General features: G+C 40.7%; 1 protein-coding gene across 6 annotated transcripts in view; it reads left to right on the plus strand.

The window, feature by feature from the left end:
- Positions 1 to 18,100, plus strand: part of gphnb (gephyrin b) — a 91,283-nt gene extending 73,183 nt beyond the window's left edge. For 4 of the 6 annotated variants that reach the window (XM_023415046.2, XM_087176288.1, XM_087176289.1 and 1 more), the window contains 14 exons: positions 2,475 to 2,517; positions 4,277 to 4,414; positions 7,889 to 7,981; positions 10,379 to 10,434; positions 11,024 to 11,143; positions 11,450 to 11,508; positions 11,743 to 11,896; positions 13,341 to 13,462; positions 13,679 to 13,766; positions 14,057 to 14,130; positions 14,338 to 14,405; positions 14,515 to 14,618; positions 16,124 to 16,220; positions 16,838 to 18,100. In XM_023415046.2, coding sequence (XP_023270814.1) covers positions 2,475 to 2,517; positions 4,277 to 4,414; positions 7,889 to 7,981; positions 10,379 to 10,434; positions 11,024 to 11,143; positions 11,450 to 11,508; positions 11,743 to 11,896; positions 13,341 to 13,462; positions 13,679 to 13,766; positions 14,057 to 14,130; positions 14,338 to 14,405; positions 14,515 to 14,618; positions 16,124 to 16,220; positions 16,838 to 16,971 — 1,350 coding nt within the window. In that variant the 3' untranslated portion in view covers positions 16,972 to 18,100. The remainder of the gene's footprint in view (positions 1 to 2,474; positions 2,518 to 4,276; positions 4,415 to 7,888; positions 7,982 to 10,378; positions 10,435 to 11,023; positions 11,144 to 11,449; positions 11,509 to 11,742; positions 11,897 to 13,340; positions 13,463 to 13,678; positions 13,767 to 14,056; positions 14,131 to 14,337; positions 14,406 to 14,514; positions 14,619 to 16,123; positions 16,221 to 16,837) is intronic. The other 2 variants (XM_023415047.2, XM_087176291.1) reach the window with 1 other exon arrangement.
- Positions 18,101 to 20,299: the final 2,199 nt, after the last annotated feature.

A 20,299-nucleotide genomic window follows, 5' to 3' on the forward strand; every position in this document is an offset into this window, starting at 1 on the left:
GTATTAGCCTAGCTAACGGCAGTGAGGGAGGGGAGGAGAGAGAAAGGGGTGGGTGGGCGGGTGGGTGGGTAGAGAGACCTTCACCTTCACCATGGGTGTTTTGGTTCTCCATACACCACACACACTGCCCACACCCAACTTATGCGATACCTCCAGGTCACAGAGGTTATTGAGATGCAGCAGTTGCAACAAAGGAAGGGAGGACTGTCAGAGCTCACAGGGTGAAAGACATGTTAAGGCAGACAGATAATGACTGAAAGACAAGGAAAGCAGTTATGTCAGTCGACACATCTGAATATAACGGTAGATAGACAGTCAGGCCAGCGAGCGGGCAAGAAGACAGAGAGCTAAACACACCCCAAAAATGTGAGAATCATGCCCAACTGACAGTTGGCCAAAAGATGCACTGACTGTGTCTATTTACAGCTAATAGACGAGTTAATTCAAGTAACTGCCCTCAATTCTTACACAGACTGTAAAATTCTGGCATCGAAGTTCATTTTGGCTAAATTTATATACTTCAACTGCACCCAGTTCATCCGACTGGGTCTATATTTGTGTAGGTGTATAAAGGATAATGGCGCTCTAATTCTGTGCCAAACTTACAGCCTGATAAACTGCAGCCTGTGATTCTCTTTTACTTATTTAGTCTCTCCCTAAGGCTGAGCTTCCCAGAAGCATGTTCATACCGTAACGCAGCTTCTCCTTTCATTCAGACTGTTAAAACCGTTATTGAGCATCTTAACATCAACATGCATCGACGTCGTGTTAGTTTTGTGGAACTAACTTGATTAAAACATGTTCAGCAGGAGGTTGGCAGCTTGTCCGTGTACCAGTTCTACTTGGCAGTTGCCACCTACTGTACAGCCTCTTGCTTTCATTTTCCACTAACCTTTTGCACTTGAAGAGTAACTTAATGCTCGGCTGAAAAGCAGCGTTTGCCTGCTCTCTCTGGTTGGAAGTTTCAGATCTGGTTCCACACACCCAGCGTCACTGAGGAGTGTGGTGTGGGTGTGGTCAGAGGTGTGAGCACACCTTTACATCACTGCAGCAAGAGGGGTGAAGGGCTGTTAAGTTACTCTTTAAACCATGTACAGACTGAATAGAAATGTTGCCTGCTCAAATCTTCATTACAATTTTAAACAGGAAGCAGGTGCTGTTCTTTCTGTACATTTAAAACTACAGCTTTGATATGGTAGCTGTGTCCAAATTCCATACCGTATAAAAACTTAAGCAGGTTTTTTTGAGTATGTAGTGTGTTCACAGTGGCAACTTTAAGTATATTGATACAGTATTGTCTCACTATGCATTGCACAAGGGAAATCAAGCTGGTCACAACCAGGAAAAACAAATTAAGAAAGGAGGTAAAATAGAACATTGCAGAAAACAAAAGGGAAATAGAAAATGACAGCAGAGAGATGACAGGAAACATGGAGCAGGACGGGAAGCAAAGATCTTCAGCCGGACTCAAACGGGGGACACTGAGGTTCATGACTGGCCCCCAGAACCCCTCTAGGCCCTGATTTCCTGTACACTAACTGCAAAAACATTATACTATGACAATTCATACTGTGTATGGTTAGTAAGTGGTATGGAACAGGGACTCAGCAACTGTGGCAGATGTTACTCCCACCCTAACACAAGGAAACAGGGTTTATGGGAAATGAGGTCATAATTCTGACAGACAATAAATGTGAGATTACTGCTCATGGTCTCCTTTATATTTTCACAGTTAGACTGATGTGTTGCAGTTCAATTGGCAACTATTAATTGGTGCTACTTTTATTTCTGATCCCCATTCACTCACTGTGGACGTCATGGAGCTGTGGTCTTAAGATGGTTTTGGGAAACTCAGCCCAGTTTTAACCCACTCTGCTCTCCTCCCCTCCTTCGCATAGATTATACATAGTTAAGCGCTAGTGCAGCTACCATGCAGCATCAGCGATTTTCCACAGAAGCCTCACCGTTCTGCACCACATCTGAACAGCCACTATCTATACTCGACACTACATTTCCACTACATTTGATGTTACACTGTAGCACAGTTAATACATCTGTTATGACCTTGTGATACAATATTGTCACTCTGTATGTTGTTGCCTTTGTCCGTAATATTTAAGTGCTTTAATCTAACGCTAGTGTGACCTGTCCAGTGCATTTTATCAGTGCGAATATCACCTGTGATAACGGTGACATAGCGTACAGTAAGTGATGATAATGGTAATGCAGGAGATGCAGCCATCTCCCAACAGCAGGACAAAGTGCACAGTGTAGTGTGACACGGCTCTTGCCAATGCTTCTGACTTGTTGTTGTATAAACAGCTTCTCATCTCAAGCATGTCAAAAGAGCAGCCCGGTTTATCTCAAATTACCACCACCTCTGCTCTCTCTCTCTCCCTCTCTCTCTCTCTCTCTTTCTCTCTCTTTGTCTTTGCCCTTCGTCTTTCGCTCCCAATCGCTCCCTCCATCTCTAGGTGCAGTCACGATGCAGCAGCAAAGAAAATATCCTAAGATCAAGTGAGTACTAAGCTCCCAATTCAAAAGCACTCCCTTTTCTGTATGTCATATCTGTATGTCACCAAGTGTACTCTCAAACACACAAAAATAGATTTTAAATGAGCATGTGATGTGACAATGCGAGCATGGTGTGTGTGTGCATGTGTGCGTGTGTGTGGTGTGTGTGTGTGTGTGTGTGTGTATGTGATGTTTTGCCAGAGGTTGTTAAGCCTCATGTTAAGCATCAGAATATGCTGTTGAAGCGTAAGTGTATGTTTAAAGGAGAGAAATTGGGTCAAGGGAAATCAAAGCACAGCGCCCATTCTTCGCTGTGAGGCAGAGAGGCAGAGCGAGGCAGAAGGAGATAAAGGGAGAGGGAGAGAGAGAGAGCAGATTACACATTAGTTACACCTTGCTTTGTTCCTTTTACCTTTGGAATTATTAGAGAGGTATTATTAGACCAACATGGCTGCTATCGAGTACCTCTATCATCCAGCTGGGTTCCACAGCTTCTGCAGACAAACAGAACTATTTCTTGCCAATCCCTCTTCATAGCGTTTAAATTGTGTTATTGCACATATATATATATGTATATGCACCAAAAAAAAAAAAAGAAATCATGTTAATCCAGTTGTCTTGGTGATATTAGTGTGGAAACACATTAGATATGTTTATTTATTGTACTATTTGTGCATATCATGTCCTGGGTTTGGGAATTTGCCCTTTACTGCTACAGCTGCAAACCCAGTGTGTTCAGATGAGTTTGAACGTCTTAGTAGATTTTTTTTTTTTTTTTTTTTGCTTTTCTGGTGGCTCTTGGGTTAAAAGAAAAATTTTAAAATGCTGTTTTTTGTCTCCAGAGATAGTTGAGTGCTTTAGTTTCCTGCCTTTGGAGCCACATGTATGTCTCCACTCTCTCTGGACTGAGTCCTAGCAGATTTCTTTCTCCTCTCTCTCCCATCTTTTGCTGTCAACTTTCAAAATATCTAAATTAAGAATTAAAATGCTAGAAGAAAAGGGGTGAGTGGCATGCCCAAACTCCTGGGGGGGGGGCACTGGTTTAGAAATTTCAAATTACAGGATGTAGCGTGTGTCCTCTTTTCATCAAAGTCAGTCACGATTTTCTGATTTTGTCTGGGTCTACGTCTGAAAAAAATATTCTCTATTCTTAACCTTGTGCACTGTGTTTACGCCATTTCATTTCAGTGCCGGAATTCTATGTGTAAAAGTCTTTAGTGTTCTGGAAGAAAAACACAACCATAGAACAAAAAAAATTGAGTGTCCGTAGCTGTCAGCTTTTGCTAAAAATTCTACACTGCAATTCCTTTGATGGAAATAACACAGAAACAGCTGTCAGAGGAGAAAATGATGATGATTCATAAATGTCCAGCATTTAAATTTTTTGCTTAAAGTAAAGTAAACGTATTCGAGTATCAGCCAATATGAACTTTTTTCGGATATTTCACAGCTGTTTATTTTTATTTTTTTTTAACAGTACTTTTTTTGGGTGCATATCTTGGTCAAAAAACTTAATAAAAAACAAATCTACTGTATGTAAAAATGATTTTATGTTATTCGTTTACATAGAAAATGAACTCTAAAATATCAATTTCAGTATTGTCTTTGGGTTCTATAAAGTTTATTATGTAGACAATAGTGAATGACTCACCGATGGAGTGATATTAGACACAGCATTGGTCTATCCAAGTATATGCACGGTCACTATTTTTTTTTGACAACCATGTCATGACAGTCTATGTAATGTCACATGTCTTCTCAGGTCACAGTGCAGTGGACATCACCAAGGTGGCCCGGAGGCACCGCATGTCCCCCTTCCCCCTCACCTCCATGGACAAGGCCTTCATCACTGTGCTGGAGATGACCGCTGTCCTGGGCACTGAGATCATCAACTACAGAGGTGAGGAGGACAGATGTTTGGTTCCCTTTAAACTGTCATGCTGTCTGAGCCAACAAAAGAACCCCAAAGAAAGATTTCCCTGCAGACAAATCCTCTTCACACCCACACAAATGCCCCAGATTTGTTAATCTTGCCCCTTGACATCTCCAATTTACCTTCCCATTACATCTGCTGACATCAGCGGCTGAGCCTGCTGGGATGTGGAGGCATCACACCTTTCAGATCGATGCAGCAAAATGCGCTCGCTAAGTTCACATGACAGCATTTAAGCACTCTCTGTCCACGACTGGACACCTTACTGAATCAGCAGCCTCTGTCTGCAGGCCACAGTGTCAGTCACACACAATCAAATACACGCACACACACAAACACACACACACACACACTCACACACACACACACACACACACACACACACACACACACACACACACACACACACACACACACACACACACACAGAGGTTACAAAGGGCACATACATAAGAAACAAACCTTCCTCAATGATCCATATGTTCTGTGTGCACCACACGTGCATGCATCTAGTTCTAGTTCTAGCATCTAGTATGCTTTTTTTTTAAAGCTCCTGTCCAGTTCCACTTTAGAATAATTTACATCTTGGAAATGATCAGTGGAGCCCAGGGTCTGTTCACTTGGTAAATTTAATGGTTCCTAAGATAGAGGAGACAATGTTCAATCTGACGCCAGGCCTTTTCAGGTTTCTTCATTGTTTTTTTATGTTGAGGAACATTTACGGAGCAGAGTGGGAGTTCTGCTTGGCAAATCTTTGGATTCTCCTTCAGCCTTGCACCTATAGTGATATCCTTCGCCATAAGATCGCTGCTGTGTTTCCTTGAGACAATATTGAAGAGTACAGATGCAGCTGAGCTTAACTGTATTTTCAGAATTTTCTACATCATTGCAAACAAATGTCACACATACTGTAGCTAATAATGCCCCTGAATGTCAGCCTAACTTACTGCTCATCAAACCTGCTATTTATCCCAGTCTAAAGTGAGTCTACAGGTTTGATTTTGCGTTAGTATTTTTTGGTTGTTGCTTGTTTAGTTACGGTTTAGTTTATAAACTAACAGAAAATGAGATGTGCACAGTTGATATAGAAAAAAGTTCGCCATAGGTGTCGCCAAAAACGACGAAACCGAGATCCTCGAGATTGCTACTTTAGAGCCGCTATAATCAATAGTTTTATGTTTACCGTGGATCAGTGACGATGTGTGATGTGGGCTCATAATGAAACCAACAGAATGAGTCTCAGCACCTTTGAGCTCATTGTTTTGGTTTTACAGCCTACAACTGCGCTGCTTTCGTTTACTCTCGCCGCCCTCATCGGTGTCATTCTCAGGAACAGCTGTTTTCCGTGGAAAGAACATTCAGGGCACCAAACTGCAGAAAAACAAAGTTAGCAACAAGCTAGTGAACATAGTGCAGCATGGAGTAGAGTTGGCGAAGAGGAAAACTGAGCTAAAGTGGAGTAAATATTGGACTTCTATTCGTTTTGTGGCCACGAACATGAATCCAATTGAATGCAAATACCTCGTATCTGCCGGAGGGGGAATAAACATTAATTTTTAGTCTTTGTAGTTACATTTAAGTCGCATTTTAATAACAATTCCCCCTGATTTAGTAAAATTTCTTTAATGTATGTATATGTAGGTCTAAAAAGACATGCACACACAGAGGTTAGTTTAGCACCTGAGGGTGTAGTCATCCTTCTGGTAGAGTGGCCTCAGCACCAGAGGAAGATGACACACAGCCAGGCTTCGGGCCAGAGGGGGAAAACACACACTCTTTAATTCACCTCTGAAGACGTGGCAGCGGGGACTGGGGGGCAATAATGGCCTGTGGCGCACATGACTTCTAGATCAATGATGGTAGAAGGAGCACTTTTTCTTTTCCCAAGTGTAAAGTGATGTTTCATGTTCTTGGAAGAAGGGAGGCAGTCGCAGGATTCACAGGAGCACAGCTGGAAGGAGGACGGAGGGGTAAGGATGAGAGGAAGAAGGGATTTAAGTGATGAAATATTTAGACAGACAAGAGCTGGAGCAGCTCCCCTGCTGGATTAAGAGGGGTCTGCACGTGTGTGTTTGTTGTGTGTGTGTGAGGTGTGTACTGTGTCATAGTGTGATACTGGGTGTATACTGTATGCTGTAGTGAAGTTTTTTAGGTAAAATATTTCAAGAATTGTAAGTTCTTGACAGAGGCAAGAAAGAAAATGAGCGTATTTCCCAAATTGTTGAACAATTCCTTTAAATCCCATCTATCTTTTTGCAAGAAAACCTACACCGTATGTTTGGTGTGAACGTGCAGGTGCACATGCATGTATATGTTTTAGAGACACCTCTACTCCTCCACTGTCTTCTAAACATTCAAATTTGAAGTGGAAAATGATTTGGTTTGGTCCATGTTGCCATGCCCTGTGCTTCAATGTTGATTCTGTAGCCTTTTCAAAACCTGGACATACATGTAAGTGATGCTCTGCAAAGCACCTGTTCAAACACACACTTTGCATCTGCAACAAGAACTTCACCTCTGTTCTATTTTTATGCACGACTCAGCTTCAGCACATGGTTTCAACAAGCTGTTTAAGTAGCAGCTTGGAAGGACTAAAATACATCTCAGATGAAGTGCTGTTGACTTAAAAAAAAAAGGGAAAAAAGAAAGAAAACATGTAAGGATTGGACAAGAGCATGTGTGTCTTTCCTCTGCGACTGAGATGCATTATTAACAGCTGCTCGTTATGACTGGCATCTAGTAAGCTGATGTGTGTGGGTGTCTGTGTGTGTAGATGCATCTTTTTTTCCCTTCAACTCATTGATATCAAAGCTTAGATCTTCATATTAACACCCACATAATCATATCATAAAGGCTCAGAAAAATGCTATATATAGCCTCACAGCAGCTTACGGTATTTTAGTGCCAGGATTTTTCTCCTCCACCCACTCTGCCCCTGTCTTTTTCCATCTTTCTTTCCTTCCCTCACTTTCTCTGAGCTATTGTTCCCATGCAGAATCTCCATGAGTGTTTCCTGAGTGTTTTTAAGTTGTCTGGCTGGTAGAAGTGGTTAAGAAATTTGGATAAGGACACTTGCAAGCCTCCACTTTCTGTATGTGAATCAGTAAAGCTGAAATAGAAAAGGAGAGTGTAGGGTGTGTGTGCGTGCCTGTGCATGTGTGTGTGTGTTCATGTGTACTGGTCAGGTGGTGAGTCATGCAGAGAGATCCTGATGCATGGTGTCACACTCTGTCTCTCTTTAAAACACACACACATACACATATACACACCTCGGGCGCATATGTCTCTCTGTATTTTAATCCGAATCAGATGCACTGTCTCCCTCAACTCTCTCTGCCTCTGTCTCTCTTTTCTCTCTCTTCTTTTTTTTCCAGCTGCCGCTCTCTCTTCCCAACTTCTCCTCCTTTCCTCATACCCATGTTCTTCCTCTTTCTCCCACAGATGGGATGGGTCGAGTCCTGGCTCAGGACGTTTATGCCAAAGACAACCTGCCACCCTTCCCTGCTTCTGTCAAGGATGGTTATGCTGTGAGAGGTAAGCACCGCAGATTATGGCAGGTGATGTAAAACATGTTCCTCTCCTCTTCTTCTTGTTCTTCTTCTTCTTCTTCTCTCTCAAGGTCTTACTGTGTGTCTGTCTCAGATCAGCTGTTTTTTTTTTGTATTGGGTTCAGTTTTGCATTTTGTAAACAAATGTAGATAAGAAACAAAGTGTTGATGTTAAAGCTACGAAACAACAGTTTAAATGTTAAAACCAATATTCAAAACTTGAAATGGTTAAAGTGATTTCAATGCATATGGGTTCTGGAGCAGTCCAGTCCAGGTTAGTCAGAATCTGCCATCAATGTCTAATAAGTAGAGCCCATGTTAATATGGTACTTTCGTTGTCAAAGCCCTTTTTAGGCTTTAGCCTCATTTTAATGAGGAGTTTGCTATGTTAAGATTTTTACACATCACTATATTAAAATGAGTTGCTCTACATAAGCTAGTTCTCATGTAGATATTTATTATTAAATGTGCCCACATATTAACTGCCAGGAATAACTTTTACCTAGCTAACTGACAAAGCTAACATTAGCATGCTAATGTATAACCTCTTTAGACTGAGGAGTAAAAGAGGTAATGAGATATGATGTTATTATGATGTGATGATGTGACATTACATTTCATAAAAATAATACAATATACCTCAAGATATGAAATGCTAAGCTGATGCTGATGTTAAACAGAATGACCAAAAAGCATTGTTTAGTTTTGCATGATTACTACTAGCTCTGAAACACAAATTAAACAAACTGATACCTATATTAGTAGTAGTAATATATTGTTTTGTCCCCTAAAATGATTATTTAGCATTTGTTTGGAATGGAAACATATGACTGTCACTGTGCACGTTATCCATAGAGTCACTGCTGTAATTTCTTAGGAGGAAGTTGCAGAGCATACGGTAGATCCATCCGAGGGACTAACCAGGCCAGTGTGTCTTTCTTCCTACTTAAATGACCTGACTGTCCCAGTTAGACATGAAAAGGACACTGGGGCAGTGGAGAACTGCCTCAGGAGCAATGTAAGGGCTTCTTCTGCCAGGGCGAACTGGAGGAACACCGAGGTATTGCACTGTGGGAAATAGAGGGGGGCTCTGCTCCATAGCCGCCAGGTGGAAATGAGTGACATGAGGTTGCTCTAAAAACTTGCTTGGGCTTTACCTTTGCACAGACACTGGAATGAAACCCATCTCCCTGAACAAACTCCTGAGAGCGGTTTTCTAGGTGAGATCCAGGGGGAAGTTGGTTGGGCTCTCATGGTCAGTAATTCAGTGGCTGGGAGTCCTGAAGAGCAGCGAGGGCTCTGTTACCCTGGAGAGCAGGGTGGCAGCTTGTTGGCTCCAGGCGGCTCAAAGACTCTTGCATATAACATCTGCTGTTGGCTCTTGCTGATGGAGTAGGAGGAGCAGAACACCACAGGTCTCCCTGGATTTTATACATCTGTCCTGAGGGCCTGGCTCCGGCTGAGGCATACATGTGCAGATTTTAGAGATTTTAGGGCCTAGCCTGTGGGTGTGGAAGGAGCCAATAACCTATTGCTTTCTATAGAAATAGTGCAGGTTTTTTTATTTGTTTTTGTTTTTTGCTCTCTCACCAAGCTGCAACATCCACGTTTCTCTGTCTCTGAGATTTAGAAAAAAAAATGTACACACTGAATTATCTAACTTTGGTTAGTCTACAAAATGGGTTAAGTGAAGCCCTGAGTTTATAGCTAGAGGCCTGGTGGCGCCAAAGAGTTTGAAGCTCTTTTGAGAGCATCACCAGAAATGAAGGCGTAACTGTAGAAAAAAATAGAGTCTTTCTATGATCTGAGAATGGTGCAGTTTGGACGGGTAGGAACCTCAAAGCCTTGAAGGAAACACTGAGGGTTTGAAATGGTGAAAATCTCACGTGTACATTGTGCCAATCTTTCAAAAAACTAGGAAAACAGTCCTTGTAACAGTTTGTAACTTAACACCAGATATTTGTCATCAATTATCAATTTGCCAGGAAAAGAGTTTTTTAATAACCAGTATGGAAGCATTTAATCCTGAAATTCAGATTATATGTTAAACCATTCTTGGTCTGTAAACACGCAGGACAATTAAAGCTGTTTCTGTTTTCCCATTGGCTCTTTGGCTGTAGCAATACTAAAGGTATGGTCTCTGTTGAAAAATGCGTAGAGAGGAGAAATGTCTAACTGTATGGTGGATGATTAAACCTGTGCCCATTTTTGAGACGTTTGATTTAAAGCACATAAAAGACATTAAAGTTTCCTTTTCCTCCTGTTTGTTCGTTCTGTAGTGCACTGAAATAAAGTGACACACTCCAACGCGCGCGCGTACACACACACACACATTTTCAGTTGCACATTTGTGTAATGTTATTAAATCTTTCTTTTATTTTAGCGGCTGACGGCCCGGGCGACCGCTTCATCATTGGAGAGTCCCAAGCTGGAGAGCAGGTGCACGCCCATGTTGACGCTTAGACACACATGCTTTCTCTCACTCACAAAAAGACCCTCACACACACACACACACACACACACTAACACAGTCACTCTCATGCAAAACCCACACACAACCTGTATATGAAAATAAAGTGCTTCACTTTTGTCCTTCACCTCATGCCTTGACCAGCTGTAACTGCGCACCAGTGTGTTCCCTTAGAAGGTGATGAAGAGCTCTTCGCCCCGAAGCAGGGCTGGAAAGTCAAAGTGCTGCCAAACTTTAAAACAGATTAGACCTCCGAGACAAGAGTTAGGCTACAGAGATTTATCGACTGCCTTGACCTCTCATCTTGACCAAAATCAGCACACATGCAAACATGCCCTCGATTCATTCAGCTCTTTTGTGTGTTTTTGTTCAAAGTTGTCATGACTTTTGGGAACTTCAGTATAATTATTCACAGTTCCCACAGTTGAAAAGAGACACCTTACAAAAAGTTGAAAGACTATCAGTGTGTCATGATTTATCCTTTATTTAGTTAATATTTTAGTTTAATTTGAATTAAAGTTCTGTCCTATATTTTGTCTGCTCTGTGTCCCTGTACAGCCCACCCACACGGTGATGCCTGGCCAGGTGATGAGGGTGACGACGGGTGCTCCTATCCCCTGCGGGGCCGACGCTGTAGTCCAGGTTGAAGACACCGAGCTCCTCCGAGAGTCTGAAGACGTACGTGTGGCACTTCACCCGACACACATACAGGCAGGAGGACGTCGGAGTCAGAACTCAACCCAAACACAAGCTCACCTGTGAAGGGATCAGAAAAGTTTGCCTCACATTTACCTACACGTGTAGCTTCTGTACCAGCACCACAGCAGCTGAAAATGGGTTGTTGTTTTGAATTTCACAGCGAGTGAGTTTAGCCCAGAGATGGACGGGATGCACAATGAATCTTGGTCTAGCACAGTCACTTGGGCCTGATGGGAAACTGTATCTGTTCACTGCGATGGACCTGACAGCTGGTTTGTCTTTCAGGGCACAGAGGAGCTGGAGGTACGAATCCTAGTACAGGCTCGTCCAGGGCAGGACATCAGGTTAGTGTCTTCTTGTGTTGGTTGCTATTAAGAAGGTCGAAATCAGAATCAAGATTTTATTTAACAAATACTGTAGATTTGGTAGAAAGTTGTTTTTTAAGTATACGTCTGTATACATCTATAGGGTCTTTTAAATGAAAAAGATTACTGTAAGCTCAGTTGATATAAGTACAATGTAAATATTTAATTTAGGCCTATACAGGTTTTAATTGCACAGTGCTCATTTCTCCATAGGCCTATCGGTCACGACATCAAGCGTGGGGAGTGTGTGCTGGCAAAGGGCACCCATATGGGCCCATCTGAAATTGGTCTCCTGGCCACTGTTGGAGTCACAGAGGTGGAGGTCCAGAAATTCCCTGTGGTGGCCGTCATGTCCACAGGAAATGAGGTAAGGGTTTAAAAGAAAACATGATGGTCATTTGGGGGATTACACCCCTTATGCACTCAACCAAATAACGATACAGTAAAATATTATTTCTGTGTTTGCCACAAAGCTTCGGCCTCAGCTGCAAAGGGTCCAGCAGTGTACCATCTTTGCTGACAGCGTACCTCGTTCATATTTATGCACAATCAACATTGTTTGCTTTGACTGTGGACACAACATTCAGAACTGAATGTGCATTCATCTGTTTCATGTGTGCTTTCATGTGTCCGTCTGTGACCAGGTGATTTAGTTTGCATTTTCTGTGCAATTGATGTGCAGTTTGAATTTCATGGGGTGTGTAACTTTCATGGAGATCCTCAGCAGACTCTAAATTACCCATAACACCTTGTTCTCAGTGCTGTGCAAATATATTTAAAGTTATTATAAATCAGCCATGAGTCACCTACTCCATGGCCACATGCCAAACCTACAAAGTGGAATATTGTCCTCGTGTCTCCTTCTTTAAGCAAGTGTAACGAAATGGAGGCTATGGTTCAGATATGATATACATATACAATATATATATATATATGTACATAATACATCTGCCCACAAACCCACTACAAACATGCTGAATTAGGTGTATGTTAATTTGTGATGTTGTTTTCCTTTAATAATTGTGCTAATTAGCAGTGGCTGTTGGAGTTTCCTCATTCTGACGTCTACTGCTGAAAGAAACAGAGATTTCAGATTCGTAGTTCTATTACGAAAAGTAAGAATGTCAGGATGCATGAATGAAAATAGAAGACATGCATTTTACTGTGGGTTGATTTCACTTATTCCAAAATGTAACTGAAGCATGTTACACACATATTGCATTTACTCATAAATCGACAAGACCCGCAAACATTTACTTAGCAAGTTGTTGTTCTGTCTGACAGTAGGGCTGCAGCTAATGACTATATACTATTTTTTTGATTGGTTGATTGATTGATCAATATACCCATTAAACCATAGAATAGAGAAAAGAGACCATCACAAGTTCCCAGAGCCCCAGGTCTTAATTTGCTTGTCTGTCTCACAAATAGCTCAAAATCCAAAGTTATTCAGTTTACAATAAGACATAAAACAGAGTAAATTACTCACATTTCATTGTTAAAATGAACATTTTGGCAATCGCTGTATTGGCCTATTTTTCTGAATCCTTTGGTTCCAAGAGCAGGCTAAATACAGTAATAATGTGATAGTAAACTAAGGGTGTTTTTGCCAACACGCGTCTTAGCCCCTCGTCCTCCAGCTGAACAATTATTTCTTTACCCACCAGACTTCTCTTCCACCCAAAGAGACACTAAGAATATTTTCTGAATAATGTTTTAAGCTTTAGCTGGTTTTAACTGACTTAAAAAAAAAAAAAAAGTATATTGAATGTATATTTAGTGTTTCGATTTTGCCACTTTTGTTGTGGAAGCTGCTGAACCCAGAAGATGACCTCCATCCAGGGAAGATCAGAGACAGCAATCGCTCCACCCTGCTGGCCACTATTCAGGAGCACGGCTACCCCACTATCAATCTGGGCATCGTGGGAGACAAGTACGCCTTCCCAATTCTCCTCTTAAAAAAATTCCTTTAGCCATTAACATTTCCACACCTCCAATATCATCTTTATATATTCCCTCTTATCCAAACCTAGCTCTGTATTTTCTTTGACCTTCCATTATTTCCTCTCCTGCGAGTTGGTGGTTAACATCTGTTTGTGTGCGCGTGTGTTCGTGTGTGTGTGTTCGTCTGTTTCCTTGTGCCCCACAGCCCCGATGACCTTCTCAACGCTCTGAATGAAGGCATCAGCCGTGCTGATGTCATCATCACCTCAGGAGGAGTGTCCATGGGAGAGAAGGTATGTGACTGAAGAAAGTGCACACGTTCGGTCATGGCATTGTGTTTCACTGACACCCTGTGGCCGAGAGTGGGACGACAGCCTGTGTTTTTACAGTAAATAATAAAAAAACACAGAAAGTCCAATTTTTTAAAACCAATTTATGAGCATTATTATTCGGTGAATGTCTGATTCTACGTGTTTATCTTTAATGTATTACTCTTTTCTGTTTGTTAACTGTTAACTGTTGTTGATTATTTTAGTCCCTTGTGTCAGTATTTCATCAGGGTTTGTAATTTTGTCTTTTTTAGGACTACCTGAAGCAGGTGCTGGATATCGATCTTCATGCTCAGATCCATTTTGGTCGTGTTTTCATGAAACCAGGGTAAGAAAATGAGTCTGCTTTGTTCCAATGCAAATGAGCGAGTAAAAGTCAACAAAATAATCAGAGGAAATGTCAGGTGTACATTTAGAGCGATGTTGCCCAAACAATACAATTATACTAAAGTTAGGTTTGAAATATAAAATGTAAGACAGATTTGTTGAAAATTAATAAATTAAATATTAATATATGTTGTTGTTTTTTTTTCAGTCTCCCAACAACATTTGCCACCTTGGACATGGACGGTGCTCGCAAACTAATCTTTGCCCTCCCAGGTAGTGTGTGAAGTTGAGAGAAAGAGTGATTCACCCAGCTGGCTCTGAAGAGATGTTACTCATATATTTTTCTCTTCTTGCTCTCCTCTCTGTGTTTGTCCGTCTGTCCTAGGAAACCCCGTGTCCGCTGTTGTCACCTGTAATCTTTTTGTCATCCCTGCCTTAAGGAAGATGCAGGGCATTTTGGACCCTAGGCCCACCATCATCAAAGCGAGGGTAGGATGCACAGGGCAACCAGGGCATCCTGACTTATTGGCCAAGACACACAAAGCCAAAGTTCATCACGTTCTGAAGTACTGGTAGTCACAAACAGTATTTTTATTTTTTTTCAGGTACAAGATCTCCACCGAGATCATGATTCAGAGTCATTGTTTAGGTGATGAAAAAGAAGTTTCAGCCTTTCTGGTTGAACAAAAACAGCCAATCGTATCAGATTTCATCTAGAAAAGGGTGCAACGCTGCTGTCATGTTTATCAAAGACAAGTCTCCATTTGCAAAAAGATCCCTTCTCCTCCCGTTTGTGAGCAACAGATACAACAAACTGTAGCAGACAGGAAATACAAAACATCAGAATATTTACAATTATATTTGTACTAAAGTTTCAGATCGGAACATTGCAGTCCATTGCGTCTTAACTCATGATTTTATACCATTTTCATCATCCGCTTGATACATATTTATGACCACCATGTTTTGCTATGACTTGGCAGAGGAGGCAATCACAGCCCACACTGACCTGAAGGCCTGCTCCCCGGTCATGAATATTCATAATTGTTGAGCGAGACAAATCATAATAATATCATACATACTGAGCAGACATAGCCTGTGTCCCCGAGTAGCATCATGAAGTAAGAGGTCTGGTCCCCTGCCATCATGGGTGCTATCCAGAGTGCTACGCTACATCACTTGGTGTTATAAAGCAGTTAGAAATCAACTTGAACGCATTACTGCCACTTAGTGGCGGAACTGATGGCTTTAAAGTGCAGATGAAGCCAGATAATTTCCCTCAACAGATGGCATCAGACCCAGGTCAAATAGTATTCTGGAAAAACCTTCGTGTCTGCCAGCAAAGTTGGAAGAGCTTTCCACTGCTTTCTGTTTGCCTTTTTGCCTATTAGCAAATATATAAAGTTTAAAAATGTACAAAAGTATTTGGCAGAATTTGGGTTGGCAGCTAGCCTTTAACCCAGTAATTATATTCTGGTGATTGCCCAGATCTGGGATTTTTGCCATTAGAAGTATTTTGTTTTGTTTTTTAGCTGTAATTATTCTGCTGCATTAATGTGCAAGAAGAAAGTTGGATATCAAGGACTTCCCTACTTTGGCGTAAAATGAATCCTTGAGGACACATGCTAAACCAACATAAAATGTTACCAAGTCCAAAGCTTTGTAGGGGTTTATGGCACAACTGCACCTACATCCAAGGTGCATGGAGAAGCACAAAAAAAAAGAGTCTGAAAAGGTCAAAACTCCTGCAGCACTTGTAGAATAAATACCAACGTTATTGTGAGTCCAGTGTGTTATGGATTATGGTCTTCATCTGGGTCATGATTCCATAGCTTTACCAGTCTACAGTCAAAGTCAGAAACCGTCTGCAATTAAAAATGCTACTGTAACTCTTGCCTTTGTAGGCGCCAGAATATCGGGGTTTGCCACATACGACAATAAAGTGACTTGTTGACATATATCATTATAATTTATGTTCTATGTTTTATCCCCAGTTGTCTTGTGATGTGAAGTTGGACCCTCGCCCTGAATACCACCGCTGCATTCTGACATGGCATCACCAGGAACCTCTGCCGTGGGCACAGAGCACAGGTACCAAAATCATAGTCACCAAATAATGCAGTATGACAACCACATACTGTATGTCTGTATTTGAGCCTTTATCTTTTTCTGTCAAGCAGGGAATCAGAGTTTTAAAAACAAAAAAAACAAAAGCAAAACGAATTAGCTAGACAGGATCATTTTGAGAGATACAGTTTTTGACTTCTATAAGTCCGTATGCATTGGGCTTCTATATACAGAAGTGCATTTACTTAATGTAAATATTTGTCTTTTGTAAGTAAACGTGTGATGCATTTTCTGGGCATTCTAGAGTTCATAATAGTCACAAAATAAAACACAAACACAAACCAGTTGCAACCTCAGATGGTCTTCATTAGAAAGCAGAAATAATAAAGTACATTGATGGTACCTTTCACTTTATATACTACCTCAACATTCTCTGAAGTTATTGCATTCGAGCACCTGCTCTCTTCAGTATCTTAACATTAGCCAGTTTGACAATGAAAACTAAGAAAATTAACAGGTCTGCAAAACTGCAAAGCTTAATGAATTGAAGTTTAAGTATCATTATGATGGGATGAAACAGAAGAATCCGCACTTTTCCGCTCATGGTTTAAAGTTCCGTCTTCCCGTCCTCTCTGCTGCAGGGAACCAGGTGAGCAGCAGGCTGATGAGTATGCGCAGCGCTAACGGGCTCCTCATGCTACCTCCGAAAACAGAGCAATACGTGGAGCTGCACAAGGGCGAGGTGGTTGATGTCATGGTCATCGGCCGGCTATGATGTCATCACAGAGGGACGGAGAGTTGGCGTCATATAGCGAGGGTTGGAATGGGTGGTTCACGGTGCATGTCCACATATCATTGACTATTCTGTAATATGCAACGGCACAGCTAGTTTTTATTGATTTGGATAACGTTGAGGTATAGTCAACATCTTGATCACAACCTAGATACATATGAAAAAATTAATTTAAAAAGATTATAGTATTTCAAACAAAGAAAATATAACTTTTAATGAAAAAATCAAATTATAAAAAGAGATTTATTCTGTAATATATTATTATGATTATTCTTATTCTTATTATCATTATTCTTCTTATTATCATTATTATATTAAGGCAACTTCGTTCCTTTCATTGCAATTGCTTTGTGTGTTCAATGCTAGACCTTATCTATAGCAGTAGCATTTTAATAGACAGCTGTAGGTGCCTGCCAGGACAAAAAAAGAAAATTATTATTTTCTCATCTTTAGTGGAAAAAAATAATCTGTTTTTTGAAAATGAAGAAAACATTGAGGAAGACTCCAGATTTCCCATGGTGCTCAGCTAAGAGGAAGAGGAGGCACATCAAGGCCACTTCCTCTTTTGAGCGCCCATCAAGGTGACACTTCTGTTTTTCTCTCATTAGTATGCATCATAATGGCTTCACAAAGAGCTTTGCTTGTTGTTTATCTTGTGAGTCTTGTTTATGTGCGCAGTGCCAAATGCCTGGGCAGGGAAGAGGTGATGTTTGGAGGGGGAGGTGGGGGGGGGCACGCCCCAGTCTGCCCAGACCCTGAAGCTTCCTTATATTCACGGTGACCGGGTGTAAACTCTGCCCCAAACCCCCCCCAGGGGCGAGCTGAACCTGGGGAAAATAATCTTTTATTTGATCAACTATTTAAGAAAAAAAAAAGAAAGAAAAGAAACAGCTTCTTTAAGTGCTGACAGCCTTTTTAACCAACTTCACAAAAAATGTACAGAAAAAATAAGAACCATATTGTACAGATATATGTGACCAGCACTCCTAAGGAAATTATTAAGCAATGAGGAGACATTGAACAACGCTGTACTATAACATTTTCTGTAATGATATGAAACTGATGAAAGAGACTAAGATAATAAAAATCCTTGATGATTATGTAAAAAAAAGTTCTTGTTGGGTTTCCTTTTTTAATAAAATATATCTAAAGAAAAAGCAGTGATTTTCTTCTTTGGTACTAAAAGTTTTGTAGGTCCCGTAGCCTGAAGGTTAGAGAAGTGCATGAATTTTGAATGAATGAGTAACGGTCTTACCTCCCTTGCTAACCATTGTCAAGGTCCATGACCAAATCACCCCAGTGGATAGAGTTCCCAAATGTGAATGTGTTTAGCTTACTCAAGTACTGTATTAAGTACCATTTTGAGAGACTTTCCATTACATTTACTTCACATCTAAGCCAAGAGCTGTCTCCAGTAGTGGAGAGCGACACCAATGTTAACTCTTGTCTCTATCGCGTCTTTTCTTTTACCGAAGTTAGCACGGTAACCAGCTAGCTACGGCCCGTCTCATTACTTTCTGATAGCGACTCACTGCAGCTTTCAATCTGCCTCAAAGATGTAGCGCTGCTCAGAGGGCGCATTATAACCTCCTATCTAGTAAAGGCAATGACAAAAGCTCTTGTCAAGTGATAATCACCACCACCCGCTGCCGGCAAGAAACCAGACTTGGCGGCAGAGAAAACTTGCAAATAGCCCCTTGAAACCACTGGTTCACAATCGTTTCAGCTTGTGACCCTGCACATCAAGCAGTTTCTAGTTAGAGCGCTTTATCATGTTTCAGATGTTTATGAATTGCAGTATAACCAAAGAGACATTCCCATCTAAACTTCACACATGGTTTCATTCAATATTTTACCATAAAAAAAACCAGGGTTAGCAAAAAGTCCAAAAATAAATTCAAATTTTTAAAGCAGAACTTCTTCTTTCTTCTCCCATTAACCATCTCATGACCCCTCAAATTTATCTTGTATCAGTCAAAGAGGCCACTTTTCTGCCAAGCGAGTACTTTTGGTATTTTAAGTGTATTTTTGCTGTTAATACCTCTGTCCTTGTATGTAAAATTAAGAGTTTCAATACAGGACTTTGACTCGTAGTTGAGTATTTTTACATTACTGTGTTGGTACTTTTTGTATTAATTTATCTGAGTACTTCCTCCACCACTGCTTCTTCCATATACAAAGAAGAAACAGCTGCATTGGAATGAATCACTGTAAAGAAAAGAGGGTTTAACTGTCTCTCTTTCCAGGAGAGTAAGTATTTAAGAATCAGGAACTGGCAGGAAAGAGCCTAATGAAGAAAAGAGGTTAAGCACAGAGGTGTCTGAAAGGATTAACCTAATAGAAAATGCAGCAGGAAAAAGGCAGCTTCAGGCTTTGGTGAAGATATTTCTGAGGCAGTATGAGATTAGACAGTTTCTGTTCTGCTCTGCAAGGTGAAATGACAGTAGATCCCATTAGCTGGTGATGATTAATAGTGCTGTGAAAAGAACTTAGTTAAATTCATCTATGTGAATGTGTATAAAATGCGTGGAATGTAAGGGGATCAGTGTGAAGATGACTGTGGAAAATAACGGCAAATTTTTCATACCCTCAAGTGCAATAAGTGTATGTTTATTAAAAGATACTCTGACAGAGTAACAAGAGCTTTACTAAGCATTTTATTTATAATTTTCCCAGAGATACTTCAACCTGTTTAGGCCATTAGGATAAAAACTACATGGCAGGATGATTAGTGATTATTGAGGTGTAATGATGGCAAAAACATTTAAAGGCCCCATTTGGTTTTTGTTTTTTTGTTGTTTTTTTGTTTGTTTTTTTGACTGTAGACAAAAAGTATGCATTTTGTGTTACAAATTCAGATACGGATACAAAATATACTCAACAAATAACTTAGTATTATTATAGATTAGCTACATGGTATTGAACAACATGAATTTATACATAAATGCTTTATAGAATATATAAGGACAAATCCAATCATATGATATTGCTATTCTGAAATGGACCATTCTACACAATGAGTACTTTTACTTTTGGTACTTACTGCATTTCGATTATTATATTTACGTTTAACCTCAATAAAAATTTTGAATTCATAACTTCTGCTTGTAGTATTTCGACAGTGTGGAATTGCTACTTCAGTAAAAGCTCTAAAGCTGTAATAACAGCTAAAAGAGTACTATCACCCTTTCATATCTGAAGTACTGACTGCAACTTGGGAAATATAGTAATTCTGTGTCTGACAGAGAGGGGGTGCTGTAGAGTCGCAGTGTTGCCAGGGCGACGACTCAAAACACTAGGCGCAGTTTCT

The sequence above is a fragment of the Seriola lalandi genome, unplaced genomic scaffold (genome assembly GCF_002814215.2).
Source record: "Seriola lalandi dorsalis isolate HSWRI2012SDOR001 ecotype SW California unplaced genomic scaffold, Sedor1 jcf7180002054544, whole genome shotgun sequence".
In the NCBI taxonomy this organism is placed as follows: Eukaryota; Metazoa; Chordata; class Actinopteri; order Carangiformes; family Carangidae; genus Seriola; species Seriola lalandi.